General features: G+C 42.8%; 1 protein-coding gene across 1 annotated transcript; it reads right to left on the bottom strand.

Moving 5' to 3' along the window:
- Window positions 1-14,927: 14,927 nt before the first annotated feature.
- Window positions 14,928-19,386, bottom strand: DEFB107B (defensin beta 107B). Its single transcript, XM_015540696.2, has 3 exons — window positions 19,317-19,386; window positions 15,255-15,316; window positions 14,928-15,068 (listed from the first exon to the last, which is right to left on the bottom strand). The coding sequence occupies exons 1-3, from the start codon at window positions 19,384-19,386 to the stop codon at window positions 14,928-14,930; spliced, it is 273 nt and encodes a 90-aa protein (XP_015396182.1).
- Between the last annotated feature and the right edge of the window lie 1,460 nt (window positions 19,387-20,846).

Below are 20,846 nucleotides of genomic sequence, written 5' to 3'. Positions count from 1 at the left end.
GTCCAGCATGGCCAAAATTAAGAGTCACAATGAGGGAATCCTAGACCCACCAAAACTTCTGTAAATGTTCATGGTCGCCTTTATGCCCCCACGAAATGCTCAGGCTGCCGTGCAAGGCATGGAGACTCAGACCTGCCACCCTGAGCAAGTGCCCAATGCCAGGTCCTCCTGGAAGTCTAGGCAATGCCTGTACTGGCCATTGGCGCCCCCTGCTGGTCATAAAGCAGCATGCAAGACTCCCTCTTATGACCTCCCCCATGGATTACAAAGCCAGGGGTGTGGACTTCCTCAGGTGTGGGTGGAACACGTGACACAAGGCCACCCAGGAAGAGCTGGTCATAGTCATCTGGGGAGCTGAATGTATGCTTATGGAGGCCATCATGAGATCCAGATCAAATATTGTGTGTGTGTGTGTGTGTGTGTGTGTGTGTGGTTGCGTGTGTGATATACAGATTTTAATCCAGGAAGAGAAAGTTGGATCCCAAAATTTCTACAGGATGACCTAGCATGGTTATTTTCTGTGGCTTCCCTTCATGGCTCAGATGCACATACACTGTTTGCATTCTACCCATGATTCTGCCCAATTTAGAATCAAATCCACAGGAAAAATAGATTTCACGTGTTAATGTCTTTTGAGATCTAACATCCAGTTAGCCCTGTTGAGCTCTTTCAGTGAGAAAGTGCCATGTAATCACTTGTATGTGGAATAAAAAACAAAACAGAAGAACATAGGACAAGGGAAGAATAAATAAAATAAGATAAAATCACAGAGGGAGACAAGCCATAGGAGACTCTTCAAAAAAATTTGTTTTCTGTGTATTTGAAAGAGGGGGGGGGGGAGAGAGAGAGAGAGAGATACAGAGCATGACCAGGGGAGTGGCAGAGAAAGGGGTAGACACAGAATCCAGAGCAGGCTCCAGGCTCTGAGCTGTCATCACAGCACCGGACACGGGGCTTGAACTCTCAAACCCTGAGATCATGAGCTGACTGACATCAGAGTCCTAACTGGCTGAGACACCTACGTGCCCCAGGAGAACCCTTAAGTGTAGAGAAGAAAGTGAGGGTTGCTAGAGGGGAGGAGTGGGTGGGGTCCATTTGCAACAGGCGTTATGGAGGGCCCCTGTGGGGGTTGGCAGTGGGTGTTACATGTAAGGGACGAAGCCCTAAATTCCACCCCTGAAACCAAGACTACACTCAATGTTAACTAAATTTGATTTAAATTTGGAAAATGGAGGGGGGACTGGGTGCCTCAGTCTGTCGAATGTCCAACCTCAGCTCAGGTCAGGATCTCATGGTTCGTGGGGTTGAGCTCCACGTTGGGCTCTGTGCTGACAGCTCAGAGCCTGGAGCCTGCTTCAGATTTTGTGTCTCCCTCTCTCTCTGCCCCTCCCCCACTCATGCTCCATCTCTTGAAAGGGTGGGCCTACGCCAGCAGACTCCATCTTCTTCTGTGTCCTTCAACTTGACCACACCTCCTCCCCTTGAGTACCCCCCCCTCACCTGCCTAACAGGACTCGGACCCTTCCCCAGCCAATCGGCTGAGGCCATAGCCATTACCTCACCAACTGCCCCTAGGCCCCAATAAAACCTTTGTCCTTTTGAAACTCGCTCTCTCTTCCCGGTATCTCACTGCTGCGTCAGTCAGTGCAGGTAGGGGATTGAGCTCGAGCTAGCTGGAATAAAGGCTCTTTTGCTTTTGCATCAGACTCGGCTCCCTGGTGGTCTTTGGGGATCACGAATTCTGGGCATAACATCTCTCTCTGTCTCAAAAATAAATAAATAAACATTAAAATAATGGTTAATTTTGTCTGTCTCAAACTTTTCATGGGTAATTGTTAAGATAGCTTTCAAAGTCTTTGGTAACCTGAAACTTTAAAGTTTTGTTTGGTTGATAAATTAGGATTAAATTCATTGGACATGTGGGTCTTTTCCAAACAGAATGGAATGCTAAAACATTAATTACTGAACGTAGGTTTGTGCTTTTGACTTACTGACGAGAAACTAGGACTATTTGGGTCTGTTAATAAACATGCTGTGTGCTTAAATGATTCATAAGTTTGCCATCTAAAGAATTCTAGTAACAGTTCACAATTGGTTACTACTATGCTTTCACTGGAGACTCAGGTGTCTAAGAGTCAAAATTCTGCTAAATGTAGCTAAGACTGATGGAAATAAGGGAAACAGCTCTGTATGTAAAAAAGTAGGAGATGTGTAAGAAAGATATAAGGAATGGAAGTACATTTTTGTTGAAGGTAAAAGAAAGTAATTTTGTCCTAAATCAGACTGGTTGTTTGAAGAAAAATAGCTTGGGACAAAATCTGAAGGCAAAAGAAAGTTGTAGAAGGTTCATGACTGAAAATCTTTGGAAAGGAGTTTTATGTGTGGTCAGGATGGACGAAGGTTGCAATGAATGGGTTTTAAAAGTACACTGGTATAAGATCTGCTTTTCTCTCTGTTCAAAATACAAAGTTTTCTTGGACTGTTGATCTGCTCTTGATACAAATAATTGAAACAAAGTTTTTTTTTTCTTTTTTGTCTGCCAGGAACACCAAAGCTTTATGTTTCCTTTTTATCAGGTCTTTTATTGCTTAGTTAAAATTCCTCAATGGTAAAGGAACTAAGTTTTGCTAACAACTGTATAACCCTACATATTTGCTTTTGAGATTTTTTTTCCATCTTGGTTAAATAAATAATTTAAAGTTTTAAGATGTATAATGATCTATGATCCTTTTTAGGATGTGTTTTATAACTTTCTAAGGTTTAACAAATTTCCCAGGATTCACAATGTAAATGAAGTCTTTGACCAATTAGGCCTTTTTTGGTATGCTAAGTTACTCTGGAAACACTGTCAAACACATACTGGTATTGCTTGGGCAAATGCTGTAACTGCTCAGATTTAAATGCAATTCCTAAAGTTTTAATATGCTTTGGTAATAAGGTCTTCACTTGATATTCTGATTATTGAAGTGTTATGTGTCACAGAAATAACCGAACTTCCTTATCGATTGCAACATAATGAACTCTCATCAGATTGTTAACCATCTCCATTTCTGAGATTTTGTCATTTATAATTATTCTGATGCTCTTACAAAATCACCTTCAAGATTTATAAAAAGGCCTTTTAGGACAAAGACAGGTATTTAACATCTTTAAAATACTAAAACTAAAATGGGTGAGAATTTCCAGAAGTAAACAGTTGCGTTGAAACTGAAGAAGAATTAGTAACATGGGACTAAACGAACTGAAGAAGATGGTCTTAGTTTTGCAGCTCTTGTTTTGAAGTATTGCTAGTTCTCTAATGTTTGCTCTTCTGGATTAAGGAAACTTTCTCTTAAGGTACCCATGGTATACAAAAATAGGATAAAGTATTCATTTGTCAACAAACTAAAGCATCTAACTTTTCTCTCTACCTGAACCCTCTGAAATCCACAAACTCAATGAGTGTTCTTTCTTCCATGACAATCATACTTATTTGCCTAAGTTCAATAAGAATCTGTTCCTCTTGTAACAGGACACCATTAGAAATACTAGTTATTTTACCAAGGCTTTGACTGGAATGCCATGTTTGAAAGCTACATGCATAGACTCAGATATGACTATACAGCTCTAAAGAACTGATACTGACCTTATGAAACATGGAGCCATATAGCCCCTCAGAAATGTTGGCCTGATAGCTTGCTTACAGAGTTCCCAGCAGCCTTACCGGCTGAGTAAAGAATGTCAATTCCTGGCAAGTGCAGGAACCTCAGCATATCTTGGGGACCTTGAAAAGAGGAATTCGCCCAAATCAAGAGGCATTGTGGGCATGTCTTATGGCAACTACTTGGCTTGGCTTCTGTCCTGGAGAACTTCTAATAGTTCAGTCTAGAGATTCCTTATAAAAAGTTCCAACAAAGCAAATTTTAAAATATCTATATGACCAATCGCTGTTCTTGCTGAACTTATGTAAATAATTAGGCCAAATTTATTAAACTGAACTTGTTTAACAAGCGAATTAGCCTTAATTTGGTTATCTCTGGAGATGAGGGTTCTTAGGTAGAAAAAGACTGCCTCAATAATTGCATCTTTATGGATGTTAAATTCTAGTTCCGATTGTCTTTAAATGTTGTTTGCCTAAACTAGACAACTTGAGGTAAACTTCAGAAAAATTGTCACAAATAGCATAGGTATAGACAATCTTCTTGCTGGTTATTCTGTGGGGATAGTAACAGGACTCCATGGGTATATTAAACAACTGGAAAGGGGATGGATTCCCCCAACAATTGTATATAAAAAAACTTTTCTCACTGTAGACCTATCAATAGATAAAGACTATAGTGCTTTATTAAATCATTCACTTGAGGCTAGGTTAATTCATAAATCTCTAAATATGCAAACCATATCCTCCCTAAACCTGAACTGACAGTTCCTAGAAACCCACTCCATAAAAACCCAAAGACTTCGTTTATTTAAAAGAATGACATTCTAATACAGAATGGAACTAACTCCAAAATGGAAGGGTCCCTACCAGGTCGTATTAAATACTCCCATTGCGGTAAAGATAGAGAGGTGCTCTTCATGGGTTCCTATATCTAAAATAAAACCTGTACCCTCTTCACAAAAAATCAACTAGCAGACAAATGTGCCTTCTCATTCTTGTGAGTGTCATACTTCTCTTATGATGGTGGTATCTTTCTTTTTCATTCTCCTTCCTCCAATTTATACTAACAATTCCTTTCTATAATGGACACAGCATTATGCCAAACTATAAAATCAGACAGCTTGCTGGAGATGTGCAGTTTCACCCATGTCAAGCACATCTGAATTATCCTGGTGCGTTTCCCCTTTACAAGGTACTGATTGGCAACCTCTAGGTACTTATATGTCAAAAATAATATAAAGATAACATGTTTGGGGATAAGTCTATCACTCATCAAAATGTTTCTTCTTGGCCCATGATCAATAAGACTTGGCATTTACCAGGACATAACTGGACTCAAACTGTTAAGAACTGATTTTACAAATCCACAAGTTAATACCTGCCAATGAGTGCCTAAGTTACAAAACCCTACTTATCACTGTACTGAGGATGGGATGTATCAAATTGGGGATGCATATTTATGGTTCACACCCACCATTGGTCGGCTCAGTCAAAAAGGCAATTTTATGCTGGAAACAAAGAAATCATACATATGATACCCGGATATACATATGATACAATATCCAGGGTAGCTATAGAAATGTGCTCCCAAACAGGCGTACTTCAGGCTACCGACTGGCTTGCTACTGATTGAATAAAGCAACCTGGAATCAGATGGCTAGCCCCAAACGGAACCCACTGGATATGTGAAACTAACCTATGGCCCTGGCTTTCTCCGGGATAGGTAGGTCACTGCCCCTTAGGATTTGCCTGGATTCATGGATGCATTATTAAAACAATCACTGCCCCAGCTAACTTCCCAACTGTAAAACAAACATAGACACGATATGATCGTTTGGCATCCATTTTTGCTCCATCCATGGGGTTAAAAAGTGTAATTTGGCATGTGAAAGCCCTTAACAAATACATCATAAGGGCACTCAGTGACTCACAAAATAGCATCTCCTTACTCAACACTGAAGTCGCACAGATGCACAAAACAGTTCTACAAAATAGAATGGCATTAGATGTTTTGGCTGCTGCACAAGGTGGCATTTGTGCTCTCATAAAAACAATGCTGTGCATACATTCCAGATTACTGTGAAAGTATTTCTGGATTTCTAACCGACATGAATACTCAAATTGGTGCTTTAAACAATCCCTCTCTTTCTTTTAGCGATTGGTTAAACTCTTGAGTGGAGGCTTTTGTCAACTACCAAAGACTTTTATTAGGGCTTCTTTCTAGTTATGCTAATTATGCTTTGCTGTTTTCTCCCATGTCTCTCTACCTGGTGCAAAACTATATCACTACTATAACTTCAAGCCAACGGATGATCCTTTGTATTCAAGGAGGATCATGTATGTTGTCCACGTTGGATTCAGCTGCCTCCACTTTTTGTAATGCCCCTATATGTTCCCCAGCTGATCAGTATTGACCCGTAGGTAAGGACAACTCTACAGCCCTAGTCAGCAAGAAGAAGCTACAGAAGATGAGACCTTCCACCTTCAGCAACCTTAAAGATTTAAGGGTCAAAATTGTTCAGGGCGGAAATGATGACGGACCATCAGGCAAGCTGAGGGGGGGAGCAAAAGTTAGCAACCCCCCCTACCCTAGGTGGGATGTGTGTGACATTCCTCAGGCACTCCTGGCTGCCCAAGGACAAAGGGAAGGAAAGAAAACAAGTGGCTGAGAGAGATCACAGTCATACACGACCTGAGTGTCTACCAGTTTACAAATGTCTTGGTTAATTACAACATCACCCCTCCATAGCGATATGGGGAACAAAGGCAAGAAGGAAATGGCAGGTAAAGTTAAATGTCCTCATAACCTGCAGCCCACTGACAAATACTTGAGACAAATAAAGAGTAGAACATTTCTCCAGGAACACCCTACTGGCCTGATGTTAATGCCTTACTAGAGAGAAGACAACCTTAGCTGGATACTAGCAAGGCCTCTGTTATCCTAGGAGTTCTTGTCCATCATAGTCTCACTGAAGGCCTCCTTTTGACTTTACCTTCCCAACTTCATAGTACCTAAGGAGCCACTCTTCATGACCCCAGGGCGGCTCTTTCTGCCCATGGGGCCTGTCTCTGTGCTTTAATAAAATCACATTTTGCACCAAAGGTTTCTTCATGAATTCTTTAATTGCCATCAGCTCTGAACCCCACAAACACCCTCCCATCACCCCCAAAACCTCATCACTATCACCTCTTCCATCAGACCCCTGGAGGTCCAGGTAACTTTATTTGCATATCAAGGCTCTGGGCTGTTGGAATGCGAGCCTCTGTCAACCAACCAGCAGAGGGTGACAAAGGCCAGCATGGGAGCCTTACACTGCTTTTGGGAGGACCTAGAAAATGCTGAAGTTTCTGGAGTAGGGGGGGCAGTCACCAGCCTGTGCCTTCCAGTGCTGCACCAGCCTTTTTCTGGAGCAAATAATGAGGGAGCATGAGGCAGGCTGAGGGGCAAAGCACAAGCTAGCACCCCCCACCCCCACCCCAGGCAGGATCTGTGTAATATTCCTGGGACATTCCCAGCTACCCAAGAACAAAAGGAAAGGGTTTGAGTGTTTGCAATGGTAATGTGGGAAACTAAGGCAAATGAAAAATTAAATTTCCTTACTGCCTACAGCCCATTGACAAGTCCTTGAAACTGGCAGAGTTACCTCCCTCTAGGAGCTCAGCTGCCTTGATGATGGCACTTTGCTGGGGCAAAAGAGAAGCTTAGCTTAACATTATCCCAATCTCAAAGATCCTGTAAGTCTACTTCCTTTATCTCAACTGCTCCAAGATATATGCTGGCAATCAGACTCCAAGCTTATTGCCCCCCCCCCCCAGACATCTGGAGGGTCTCATGAGTGAGGTTTTAATAAATGGTAGTAAGTGACATTTCCCTAGAACCAGCTAACACCTCAAGGCCCTGGAAACTTTGCTTCCAAAATACCTTACAGACTTACTCTATCCCTGACCCCCTCCCAACCTGAGGATGTATAATGGGTTACCCATCACGACCCCATGCGGCTCTTCCTGCTCGTGAGTCTTGTCCCCATGTTTAATAAAATCACCTTTTTGCACCAAAGATGTCTTCAAGAGTTCTTTTTTGGCTGTCAGCTCCAGACCCCATGAACCCCCCATCACTCAAAAACTTAAATCAATGAGGGGGCTTCAAACATTTTCAGGGGCTCAGGTTGGCTGAGATTGCCCAGTGGTGGTTCCCTGACTCTGAGTTGAGGTAGAAAATTCTAAGGATACTCAGGCAAGCATCAACTCTTTCTCCAACCTCCCCAGGAAGGCAAAAGCTGTTCCTTGGCCCCCAAGTAGACTTAGAAAACATTTTGATGACTCTGGCCATCCAAGAACAAAATCCCTATGTCTTCCAGCTCATCACAAGACTTATCTGGGGCTTTGGGAAATTGGTGGGGGGAGGGGGGGCTCGTAAATTTTATTAGAGCCTCCGCCAGGTCATGGGAACCCTGGTTGCATCTCAAGTTTTAGCACTGTCATTTCGCAGGGTCTGAACTGAAGTAGACAATTCTGAGAATACTTCAGCAGTGGGAAACTCTTAATCGTTTTCAGGAAGACAAGAGTGATCCCTGGGCTCCCAAATATTCTTAGAAAACTTTGTGGTGGTTCTAGTGGACCAAAGATGCCTGGAAATTGCCCCAGCTTGCTATGTGGAGAGGGTTTCCAGGAAAAGGTTCAGAGGGAACACCAGACCCAGTCCAATGTGAGAATATGGAGCAGGAGCCTGGAGTAGATGAAAAGAGAAGATAGAGGTAGGTGGGGAGGAAACCTGAGATCCATGCACAGGGCCAGTCAGTCCTGACTCTCAGGGTACACAAGGACAGCCCTGCCCCTGTCCTTACACCTCAGAGTTCTGGCACATCAGTAGTCAGTGCTTACTTTATGATGATCGTCACACTGTTCAGAAAGTGCTACGGAATTCCTTTCCTGCCCAACTTTATATTCTTCCCAGGGCTCATTATCTTTTTGTTTTTCATGTATCTGATTTTAGATGTACTCCTTTCTAATTCAATCCTAAACTTTCTGCCCATTGCCTGAACCTCGTCTTTAAAAGTTTATTCTGATCAGGTATGTCTATCAATCTCATCATCTTGTATAACTGTCTCCTAGAGATGTCTAAGGTGTCCCAATCAACGTTGTTGCCAGCTGTGCGTGTTGCTCACTGCCATGTTGAGGGGGCCCTTCATTCTCTTCCTGGGATTCCCACAGGAGTGCTCTCCTGAGTCTCCTGTTCCCACGTTGTGTTGGTTCCCTATTGTCGCTGTCACGAATTACCATCAACTTAATGTCTGAAAACAACAGAAATGTATTTCTTTTTTTACAGGTTTGGAGGCCTAAAGTCCAAAATGAGCCATTTTGATGGTTTCAGAGTGGCATCTCACTGGGGACACCCCTGTCTATTAAGGGATCTGTTTCTTACACACTCCTTTGTCTCATCTGATGAAAACACTTCCCTGCAGTGTTCACAGTTGGCCTTAGCCCTTTATAAGTCCAATGACTTTGCTGAGTGAAATGATAAATGGAGAAAATAGAGAAGTGATTTGTCAGAGTTGTGTCATTGAAGATCTGGTAGGATCCTTGAGAACAGAGACTGTACCTCATTTGTCCATATGTTCTCAATGCCCGGTACATAATAAACATCACCAGCACCAGCCCCCTCTTCATCCTTATCCTCCCCTCCCCCCACCCCCATTTGGATTTACTGCCCTTAGTAATTAGGCACTATTGTTACCTCTGTGTCCACTCCCTACCCTTCAGCAAATCCTAAGGTTCCTGTTCTTCAAAACAAACAAATAAATATCCTACTTCAAGTGTAGTAATATTGCTTATTTCTCTTTGAATATACTTGGCCAGGAGTTTTAGGTACTGGCTCTTCTCTTTTATGCTTTTGGTCATTTCCTTGGCCAAAAGCTGGCGCAGGCTGCAGTAAGGCATGTCTGGGCAGGATGGTTAAGATCTCTAGTCCCTGTTTCTACCCTGAATGTAGAAGGGTACACTCTGTTTGGAGTCAGCTGGAATCTCCGTGTGCAGGTTCTGTTCAAAGAGACCAGGGCTGAAAGGGAACAAGGAGAGCCAAGGGTGGAATAAAGCTCTAGGGACAGAGTGGAGCCCAAACGATCAGCAGTATGGAGCTAGTTTTCTTAGACTCAGTTATCCTTACAAGCAGGTCCCTATCACTCCCCTTTGCCTGCATCCAAGAGCTTTATCATGGCTCTGTCATGCCACTATCTTAGAATCCCTAACTCTTGGAGAACACAAGCAGAGGAGGCTTGGAGACAAAAAATGATTAGGAAAATGCCCCATTTTCTGTTACTCAGACCCTGTTCAGTTTCAGTGATGAGGCACAGATGGTTCTAGACACCGGGAAAGCCTTTGACCACTCTTCATTTCTAAGTCGGTCTTTACACAACCTAGGATGTGGTGCACACAATCAGAAGAGGTTATTCAGAGGTGAGACGACCACGGTTCTCTCAGATATCCACTTTCTCACGGGGCCCCTTCTCGGTGTGCTCTGTGTGTAGGTAGTGGGGCTTTTGTCCTGTGTGCAGGATTCTCTCAAGCACTCAGATTCTCAAACTTATCAGGTCTTACATAAGTTGTTTGATCCGTGGGGAGACTTGGTTGGAAAAAGAAGAGAATGGCATAAGAAAATGACAGTAGTCCTCATGGGTGAAGGTGTCCATACAGTGGAAAATGGCTTCATTTCAGTCAGCAGCTCACTAGGACCAGTAGGACAGATCAGTTTGGATAATGAGGACATTTCAATACTTCCATGAGGATACCTAGGGACATAGGTGTCCCTTGAGAGCAGAATGGCCTTCAGAGGAGGACAGAGGGTCCTTGTTATTTTGGATGCTCAGTTACCCAGAATGATGAAAATGGGAATTATTGAATGGGGAAAAAAAAAATGCCAAATGGGAACATAAGCTACCAATACATTGGCAATAGAATGGAACAAAAGTCCTTCAGTTCAGTCATAGTGATTTAGGCTAGATTGACGAAGCAATTGGTCTGAATAGTGACGACAGGGTATTTTGCCTGTGAACTTGTTCCAGACTCCACTAACTCAGGTCATACTCAATCATCCTACCCTGAGCTCCCCTCAGGCCTCCCATGAGGCACGGAAACTGCCATGTTGTATGTTACTTTGCTGGACATATATTCATCTTCCCATTAAAGTCTGACCATCTATTCCCCTAGTTGAGCAAGGAGGTGAAGATTTTGTTTAGTTCCTCTCAATATCTCCTTTTCAAAAAGTGCATCACAGTGAAATACCACTGGACCTGAAGGCAAGGCTTCTGGATTTGAGTTTTGAAACTCCATCTTGGTTTCTAACTAGAGGTGTGGGACACAGAACAAGGGTCATCTTTGAATCTTGGATGCTCCTCTGGTCAATGATGTGTAGTTGCCAAACTTCACTACATAGCAGACTTGATTGGAAAAATGATTTTAAAAATTCAAATTCTTAGCTTAAGGGTTCCCAATATGGGGGCACCTGGGTGGCTCAGTCAGTTAAGCGTCCGACTTCAGCTCAGGTCATGATGTCACAGTTTGTGAGTTCGAGCCCTGCTTTGGGCTCTGTGCTGACAGCTCAGAGCCTAGAGCCTGCTTTGGATTCTGTGTCTCCCTCTCTGTCCCTCACCCTCTCTCTCTCTCTCTCTCTCAAAAGTAAGTAAACATTAAAGAAAAAATTAAGAGTTCCCAATATGAAAGCATTAAAGTGAGGACAGACCTCTGAATATTCAAAAATATTCTAGGTAACTAGAATCAGTGTGGTTCTGGAAACATCGACTTATATTATCTCCAAGGGCACTTCTAGCTGTAATATTTTCATGCTCTCACAATTCGAGTGTGACACTTACACTTAGTTTTATGGTTGAATGACACAGCTGGGGTATGCGTGTGCACATGTCTGCATGCATGCACACATATGCAGCAGGAAACATGGAACTACTCCTCATCCCGTGCAAAACCCAATCCCCAAATTCTAGGTAACTGAGAACAATGCCAGTGAAAAGACGGGGTGAAGAAGTGTCACAACACGTTTGCACATATTAGTGAGTAATCTATGTAGATTTATGTAATGAGTAAATTGGGTGATTTGTGAGGGAACCTAAGTGCTCCTGAGGAAGCTGTTTTTAGCCCGAGTGTCTGGGTAGATGGTAACAATATTTACCAAGATCTAGAATAGTGAATGAAGATCAGTTTTGGAAAGAAAGTGATAAATTGCAACGAAAACAAGTTCCTTTGGGGTGCCTACCAGAAATCCAGTTGGGGAAGACCAATCCCTTAAAAAACTTCAGCAAGATGTTAGAGTTTGAAATATAGTGTAGGATTTTTGTCAGACAAGGCCCATTCGGGACAACAGAAATCATACTGGATATTTAAAACAGGAAATTTAATGTAGGAAATTGGTTACACAGGTGGTGGGTGGCTGAAAAGGCACGGAGATTAACAACTACAGGCCCAGAAGAGCAGAAGGGAAAGGGGTTATAAGGGGCAGGAGCTGGAAACCTGCGGTAAGCAGCCTACAGCTGGAGACCGGATGTGTGAGTACGGGACACCTACATCTGAGCTGGTGCTCAGACCTCTTAAGTGGGGAGCAGCACGTGGGTGTGGCTTAAGACTTGAGGAAGGAGGGCTCCGTGATTGGGGCTCAGACAAACAGGGTGGAGGCAACCTGCAGCCAGTGTTCACACTTCTGGGAAGGAGACGTAGCCAAACAGGGGCGTGGAGAGCCAGGGTACACGGCAAAGCCAGTCGTGGCTCAACTGGTCCTCTTAACTACCAAGGGGACAGACGCTGGGTGCTGCTGGTCCTTTCGAGAGATCTTGTCGGGCTGCTGAGAAAGCCAAAAGAAGCGGGCACCTGGAGCCAACCATCTGCTGCTGTTGGGGTGCCGGTGGCTGAAGCAGGAAATGGGAGCAGGTGTCTTCACCTTTCGCCTTCATTTCCCGTCTACTGCCAATGCACTGACAGGAAGCCAGCTGGCCACAGGGTCTGGCAGATGCAGCGTGCAGGGTGTCCACACACTGCCCTAGAGTGCAACACAGAAGAGGGGCTTGGAGCCCGGAAATGCTGGTAAGCAGACGGTGCCGTGGCAGTAGGTGAGACCTTGAACCACGGGAGCATGTGGGGTTATTTAGAGAGAACGTATAACAAGGTGGATGAAACCAGGGGTGCGTGCAAGCCCAGCAAAGAGGGAACAAAGGAGAGCCAGGGAGGAAGAGAAAGAAAATAGCCGAACGCTTAGGTCCTCATGGGCAGAGGAGACAGAAATGAAGGAGACAGACCTCATTGTGAAATGTTTGTGAAAGAACCCAGATTGAATAAATACTGGCCGTGGGTCACTGGGGTTGGCCCTGGAATCTTTACTAAGAGGACAGTGGTCAGGACGTGTCTGAGAGGTCACTGGCTCCTTATTATGAGAAATCCCAGCGGCATGAGGATGGCAGAGGACATTTCTGTAAGTTGAGAAGCAAAGAGGGAGACCATATACACACTACGGTTCATTTTGCAAGGAAAGGGAGAAAAAAGGAAGGAAAGGGGGAAGAGATCTAAGTACATTTAGGTTCTGAAAGGCAGTTAGTTTTATCTGAGACCGTGGGAAAGAATTTTGGGGAAAAGCCCAGGACCTGAGCAAGTTCCTCTGATTACAACAGACAGCTTTATCTGCCCGCTCGTCTCTTACGTAGCTTTCAGATCAAAAAATTCAGCCGATTAACCATAAAGGTATGTAGCAGCACCAGAACACTTTTTTAAAAACACATTTTTATTTCTTATTTTACAGCTTTTTACAAATTGTCTTGTCCCAGGACATCGTGTTTTATTTTGCTCTCTTATTTGCATCTCTGCAGGAAGCAGGCCTTCATCGAATAGGTAAGAAAACTCTCCAGAGCAGAGCTGAGGGGATTTGTTTCTTCTGTTCTGGAAGGGTGTGCTGTAAATCTGTGATGAAAACAGCCTGTGAACTGTATCTTTCTCTGCCCGAAAGCGGGGACTCCAAATTTTGGCAAATCAGGGCAGAAGCAAACCTCAGTTTACCATTACCATCAGCCCCAAAAGCAAAGATCTCAGGGTCACAGAAGGAATTTTGCAAAGTGTCTAATTTTTCTGCAGCTGATTTCAGCTGCTTCCTCCATCAGCTGCTCACTGAGCTGCTAAAAGGTGTTCCAGCCGGGGCGCCTGGGTAGCTCAGTGGGTTGAGCGTCCAACTTCAGCTCAGGTCATGATCTCACAGTTGGTGGGTTCGAGCCCCGTGTCAGGCTCTGTGCTGACAGCTCAGAGCCTAGAACCTGCTTCAGATTCTGTCTCCCTCTCTCTCTGACCCTCCTCTGTTCATGCATGCACATGTGCTCTCTCTCTCTCTCTCTCTCAAGAATAAACATTTTAAAAAAGTTAAAAAAAAAAAGATTTAAAAGCTGTTTCAGCCATAGGCTTCTGTCCTCATCTGGCACACCATTTTGTACACATGCTAAGAACACAGGACCAAAAAGCCAAAGTCTAGATATGGCTATAACTAAGCTAGTACCTGTGGGATCTTCCTGGGCCTTTACCTCCTCATCTGTAATAAGAGCATTGAATTAGATTATCTCTAGGCACCTGGGACTTGAATAGGCCACGACGGGATCAATTCTCGCGGCAAGTGGCCAGAAGGAAGATGCTACCCAACTTTGGCCAACCTGAACTTTGACACGGGCCAGTTTCTTTGGGTCACTTCATGTCCCAGATTGGACAGAGTGTGGAGGACATTCTAGCAACTCTTACCTGTGAAGGAGATGGAGGGGTACTTGTCAGCAGTGCCGCGAAGGCAGCCATAATTGGTGTCCAGCAGGTGGTCTATTTACTAGGTGGTTGACTCTTCTTATAGCACGGATCCCAGAGTCTGAACAGCAAAAACCAGGGTCACACATGTGTCTGAAGCCAGGACTGTCACTTCAGAACCCATCTGAACCATGGTCCCACCTTTCCATTCTGTTTTACCTGTTCATTCACTCCCTCACTGACTTCATCAGTCAATAAAATAGTGAATGGGCCCTATGCCAGCAAGTGGGGGTGCAAAGGTGAACAAGACTCAGTGCCTTCCCTCAGGAAGCTCAGGGCCTAGGGCAGGCATTTCCCTGCAGTGTCAGAAGCTGGACTGATGGCTTCATCCAAAGAATGCAAACTTTAGAGGGCAGGAGAGAAAACCCAGAGCTTTGCCACACGGAGCTCACAGCCAGAGTATCTTCGCCTCTCTTTTTTTGCAGCTGCGGCTTGGCTTGTACTTGTTCTTCCTTTTTCTTCAACAGAGTGGTGTCAGTTCAGTTCTACAGCCCCCAATCTTAACCTCAAAGGAAAGGCACTCGGCTTCATGGTGACCGTCCGGTTTCAGACAACGTGGCTCTCTGTGCACCCCTCCGCTAGCTAAGTGAAGAAAGCAAGACTTCAGTTATCCAGGAATCCGTGACCAGAAAGCAACATGACATCACCTGGGCCTCACCCACAATTCCCCATTAGCGAATCTCCTGCAGACACAAAGTATAAATCTAGAGGTCAGAAAAAAAAAGATGCCTCCTGAACGGCTTCATCGGAGTTTAGACTCGCTGCACAGTATACACAGGGTCCTTACTTGATATTCACTTCCCTCTGACACAATCATTTCTAGGATATCTAGAAGCAGAGTATTTCTTCCTGGGAGGGAGACAGTACACTTTCTAATCCCAATAAACAGTCCTTTCCAATAAATGATCTTTTTTCATGTCTCCAAAATCAATAGGCTCCGATATACAGTGAAAGGTAAAGACTGTGCTGTTTACACTGTAGGCAGACTGATGAGAGACCAAATGCACTGTCGTGCGGTTGCAGACAATTTTAGGTGCAAAGTTAAAGAAACATGGTGCTGGTCCACACTGTAAAAAACATCAATGGAATAATGGATTTAACTCTGGCAGGCAAATTTAGAGTGGCCTCGGCCATGGCTTTTCCTTCGGAGCAAAGAGTAAGCTGAGGAGAGTAAAGATATTTTGAGAGGAATGAATGAAAAAATTTCTTGTGGTGTGGGTTCTCAGGAGAAGTGATAGAAGGAACTGGCAGTTGCTCTCAAAAGGAACTTATTCTTGGAAAGTACAGCACTGGGAGAGGGGGAACAGACTACACATTAGCTGCCATACAACTGAGATACTGCCATGCTGAAGAGACACTGACGCCATGCCCAGTTAGGACGCAGACCAGTGGAAAGGAATTGCATGGCCTTAGATTTCTGTTCACAGTTAGAGGAAATTTTTTCAATAGTCCCATGCTGAACTGGGAATAGTCTGAGTTACAGAACAAGTGAAATTCATCACGCTTCTGGGCAATCAACTAACATGGAATACGTATCAGGGCAGATCATAAGAACAGGAATGATGATAAGAACAGTGACGTCAAAACAATAGCAACAGTGAACTTTCTCAGAGAACAGAGGGCGTGCCTGGCTTTGTTTAAGCGGTTTATACAGAGGGATTGTTAAACTTTCCTGAAGCAGTTAGTTTTCCCCTTCAGACAATGAGTAATGGATCCTCTGGTTTTTAGCCGGACACATGGATACTTAGCATAAGGAGTCAGCTCCTGGCCCTGTGTCCCTGTATGGCCACATGGACGAGTTTGGACCAATGGCTGGTTCTGTGCAATGTGTTTGACCATGCTCTTGACTTGCTTTTCAGCCCTTTCCATTAGAGCATCTTTAGAACCAGATAAAACAGTCCCATGTTTAGGATGCAAGGTTGACCTTCCTCTCTGGTCTCAACATGACTTAATGGAGAAGAACCTTCCTTCTACCCACACTGGTCAACTTACCTATTTTTGGACTTTTACATGAGAAACAAATAAACTATCCTTTTTAATTTACTATCTGTTTAAGTTTCTTTGTTAAAACAAGTTAGCCTCTACTCTAATATAACAAATGTCTTAATATTTTATATTTTTAAATATATTTTAAATGTTTATTTATTTATTGGGGGGGGAGGACAGAGAGCAAGCAGGGAGGGGTAGAGAGAGAGGGAGGGAGAGAAGCCCAAGCAGGCTCTGCACTGTCAGCGCAGAGCCTGACACAGGACTTAAACCTAAGAACCATGAGATCATTACCTGAGCCAAGACCAAGAGTTGGACGCTCAACCAACTGAGCCACCCAGGTGCCTCAAAAAATGCCTTAATCTTTAAAACCATCCTATTATTATTACCATTTATAGAAAGAAAATTGAAGCACAAGAGTTCATACAGTTTATAAGGATTGGAACTGAGATCCAACCTCCAATGTCTTGGCATGATAGTCTGTTGTTACCTCTTGTATTGACCATTGAACTCACTTCCAGCTCTAAGATTCTGTGTAGTTGTGATGGTAGTGGTGGTGGTCCCAACTGGAGCCCATCCTGTGCTTGTTGTTAGGATTCAAATGTGTCTGAGCTGAATCTGAAGACAGGGAGCCCTTAATTAATGAGTCAGAGGCCTGATGATTGGGGATGGAGAAGACAGCTTAACATGTGTTTCTCTACTTGGATCCATTGTCTGACCTCTGAAGAAAGAGAGTGGGGCAGAAGCTAAGTAAGTGATTTGATTAAGTAAGACTTTGAAACATGAGGGCATGTTTTTATGCCTGTTTTCAAAAGTGCAATGTAAATACCACATCCCAGGAAGCCCCTCCTGATTCTCCAGTTAGAAAACCAAGCTTCTCTTTGTCATCTGTATCTCTTATGGCACTTATGAGAACTGTTTTTTACTATAGCTATTTGTGTATCTTCCTGTCTCATCCATTCACCTATTTACACATTTGAAATTTATCAAATTGCCTATTTATTATTCTGGACAACCTGCTTTTGACCAACAAAGAAATAATAAAATAATAAACTTCAAGCAAATTAAGGGTGAAGACCATGCTCTATTACATTTTTGATCTCCATTTTACTTACTTTTGATATAATGCCCAAACAATTTCTCATTAAGTGGTAGGAACACATTTCATATCTATTGGTTTGGTAGGCTTACTGAGGCCTGATTGTGTAATAGTTAAGTGTAGAAATCCAGGAACCATGAAGAACAGTGTTTCACAATACATAGGGAGTCCCCATTAGAAATGACTTCATAACAGGAGGAATGAAAGACAGTTGAGGAAGGATAGAATAAAAATTTTTTAGGGATAGTCTTGGCTGTACCTAAGCAAAAAGAAACTATTTCAAAGGTGTCAAAGATTGAAAAGCAAACTAATCAAGATGCTACTTGCTTAAATGATATAATTTCTCACATCAGTATGTGAGAACTAGAAAGAAATTCTAAATAATCTAAGATTAGGAGATTTGGACCAACTAGTAAGACATAAAAAAATAGACTAAGAACCTTTTGAGTTTAGTTTCATTTAGGTTACAAAAGCTATACTTCTCTAAATTAACAAATGTATTTGGACTTTGCCTCTGAAATTTCCTCTCATTTTAGAGCAATCACTTTGACATATGCTAAAGCTGTGCTGAATATTACAGAAGAAGGAAAGATCTAAACATAAAGAGAAGTCTGAAACCCCTTGGTGGAGCTTTTAGGGAAATTAACCAGATACTTCTCTGTTTGGAGTTAGTCCGGCTCTGTGTGGTCCCATTGTTTTTTTGTCTAAACTCAAGAAAAGATTTCCAGGGATGCCTGAATGGTTCAGTCAGTTAAGCGTCTGCCTCTAGATTTCGGCTCAGGTCGTAATCCCAGGGTCATATGATCGAGCCCCGCCTCAGGCTCCATGCTGAGCATGTAGCCTGCTTACACTGTTGGTGGGAAAGCAAACTGGTGCAGTCGCTCTGGAAAACAGTGTGGAGGTTCCTCAAAAAATTAAAAATAGAACTACCCTACGACCCAGCAATAGCATTACTAGGAATTTATCCAAAGGATACAGGAGTGCTGATGCACAGGGGCACATGTACCCCAATGTTTACAGCAGCACTTTCAACAGTAGCCAAATCATGGAAAGAGTCCAAATGTCCATCAACTGATGAATGGATAAAGAAGATGTGGTTTATATATACAAGGGAATACTACTTGGCAATGAGAAAGAATGAAATCCTGTCATTTGCAGCAACGTGGATGGAACTGGAGGGTATTACGCGAAGTGAAATAAGTCAGTCTGAGAAACACAGATAACATATGTTTCCACTCATATGTGGAACTTGAGAAACTTAACAGAAGACCATGGGGGAAGGGAAGGGGAGAAAGTAGTTTCAAACAGAGAGGGAGGCAAACCATAAGAGACTCTTAAATACAGAGAACAAACTGAGGATTGATGGGGGGGATAGAGGAGGGGGGAAGGGGAAAATGCATGATAGGCATTGAGGAAGGCACTTGTTGGGATGAGCACTGGGTGTTGTATGTAAGTAATAAATCACAGGAATCTACCCCCGAAGCCAAGAGCACGCTGTATACATTGTATGCTAGCTAACTTGACAATAAATTATATTTAAAAGAAAAAAAAAAGATTCTCTCTCCCTCTGCCCTGCTCCCCTACTCTCTCTCTCTCTCAAATAAAATAAAATAAAAATAAGAAATAAAATGAAAGATTTCCAATAACTGGTTTGTCCCGGGACCTTTTAAGAACACAGGAATGAGTCATACATATTTCTAAACCCTCAGCTTTCTTCTTAAAAGACAGATTGCCACCCTTACATCTATTAGGATTTCCTTTTACCTGAGAAAATGCCAGCAAGGAGAATGAGAGCAGCAAAAATTAAGAAAAAGATTCTCATGGCTCCAGACATCAGTGGAGAGAGGACAAAGGAGGGACAGTTGCTAAAATCCAGCTCTTTTACCAAGAGAAGTTGATTAAAACAGGTTCTACAGCTCTGAAAGGGCTGGAAGTCAACTTTGGTTTGTAATGTTCATTAGGAAGAAACTATTTTTCATGCTTTACTGAATAGCGTGTGGGCCTCTGGGTCAGGTATTACCTAAATGAGGTTTACAGGAGAGTAAAACAAACAACCTGTCCTCCAGCCAGGATCCCTCCAGCCTATGTCTCTGCCGAGACGTCTCTTTTTTCCCTCAAGCCCCATCTCGGGTACCTTCCCTTCCAGAAGATCCATAGTCCCCATTCCTTTTCTTCTTCTCTAAGATATTACACACAACTTACTCTCTTATAAGAGGACCCAGCTGTTATTAATGGGTGCCTGGTATAATTGCTTTTCCAAAATTATAGTATATGAAAATTTTTTTATCTGTCCAATTCGACTATAAACTCCACAAATGAAAACCACTCTCCCTCCATCCTGTCCTTTCCATTCACTCCTCATGACAGAGCTTTGCAGCAGTAGATATTCAAAATACATGTTCTTTGACTTATTAATAGCTGTCTAGTTAGAAGAACTCATGAATAGTCAACTAATTAATGTAGAAATTATTAAATGTTCAAAGTTTTTCATCTTAAGATGATGATGATGATGATTTTAAGTAGGCTTCATACCCAACATGGAGCCCAACATGGGGCAGAAATCAAGACCTAAACTGAGATCAGGAGTCAGATACTTAACCAACTAAGCCACCCAGGCAACCCTGTAAGATATTATTAAGGATAAGGGCATTATGATTAAATATGACCATATCTCATATGTTATGGGAATAGCTTTCATTCAACAAATACAGGTTGGAGAACTACCAGGTGTATTTATATGTTACTAAAAAATTTGAACTTTAACCTAAAATCAAAGGAAAGTTATTGAAGGATTTTAGGTAGGGGAGTTACTTGAAAGATTAAAACTCGAATGAGTAATTCCATTTTGAATAAAGCAGAGTGAGCTTCTAACAGGTGGACCCTCCCACCGATGACAAGTAAAACTCTGGGGGAACAAAACAAAACGAAATAAAACAAACCCACAAAAAAACTACCCGAAGAATATGAAAGTTGAAATAAATACAGGCATATTTTGGATAAAAGTCAAAAGTTGGAAAAATGGAACAGCCCAGAGTATGTTCTCTCTGACTGCAGTGTGGCATGGAGAGGCTAAAACAAAACAAACAAGATATCCACCCTCTTTCTAAACTTAGAACACAAAGATAGAGCTAAGGGAGAAGCACCACAGCTTCTGGAAATGAAAACCCAGAAAAGGGAGCTCAGGTTCTATATGTGAACTCTGCCCATAACTCTTGCTAACCCCTGAACCACGCATTCACCTTGTTAAGATAAAATGAAACAGACACACAAACACCCCTGAGATTTGAGCCGCTG

Source organism: Panthera tigris, chromosome B1 (assembly GCF_018350195.1).
Source record: "Panthera tigris isolate Pti1 chromosome B1, P.tigris_Pti1_mat1.1, whole genome shotgun sequence".
In the NCBI taxonomy this organism is placed as follows: Eukaryota; Metazoa; Chordata; class Mammalia; order Carnivora; family Felidae; genus Panthera; species Panthera tigris.
This window is presented reverse-complemented; position numbering and strand designations above follow the sequence as displayed.

What these genes read in the sequence shown, in the direction of transcription:
- DEFB107B (XM_015540696.2), bottom strand. Translation starts at nt 19,386, where the DNA reads ATGTCTGGAGCCATGAGAATCTTTTTCTTAATTTTTGCTGCTCTCATT. An exon ending in CCTTGCTGGCATTTTCTCAG is followed by an intron (nt 15,317 to 19,316) that starts GTAAAAGGAAAT and finishes TCTCCCTCCCAG; the next exon opens with GAAGAAATACTCTGCTTCTA. An exon ending in CAGAGGGAAGTGAATATCAA is followed by an intron (nt 15,069 to 15,254) that starts GTAAGGACCCTG and finishes GGATAACTGAAG; the next exon opens with TCTTGCTTTCTTCACTTAGC.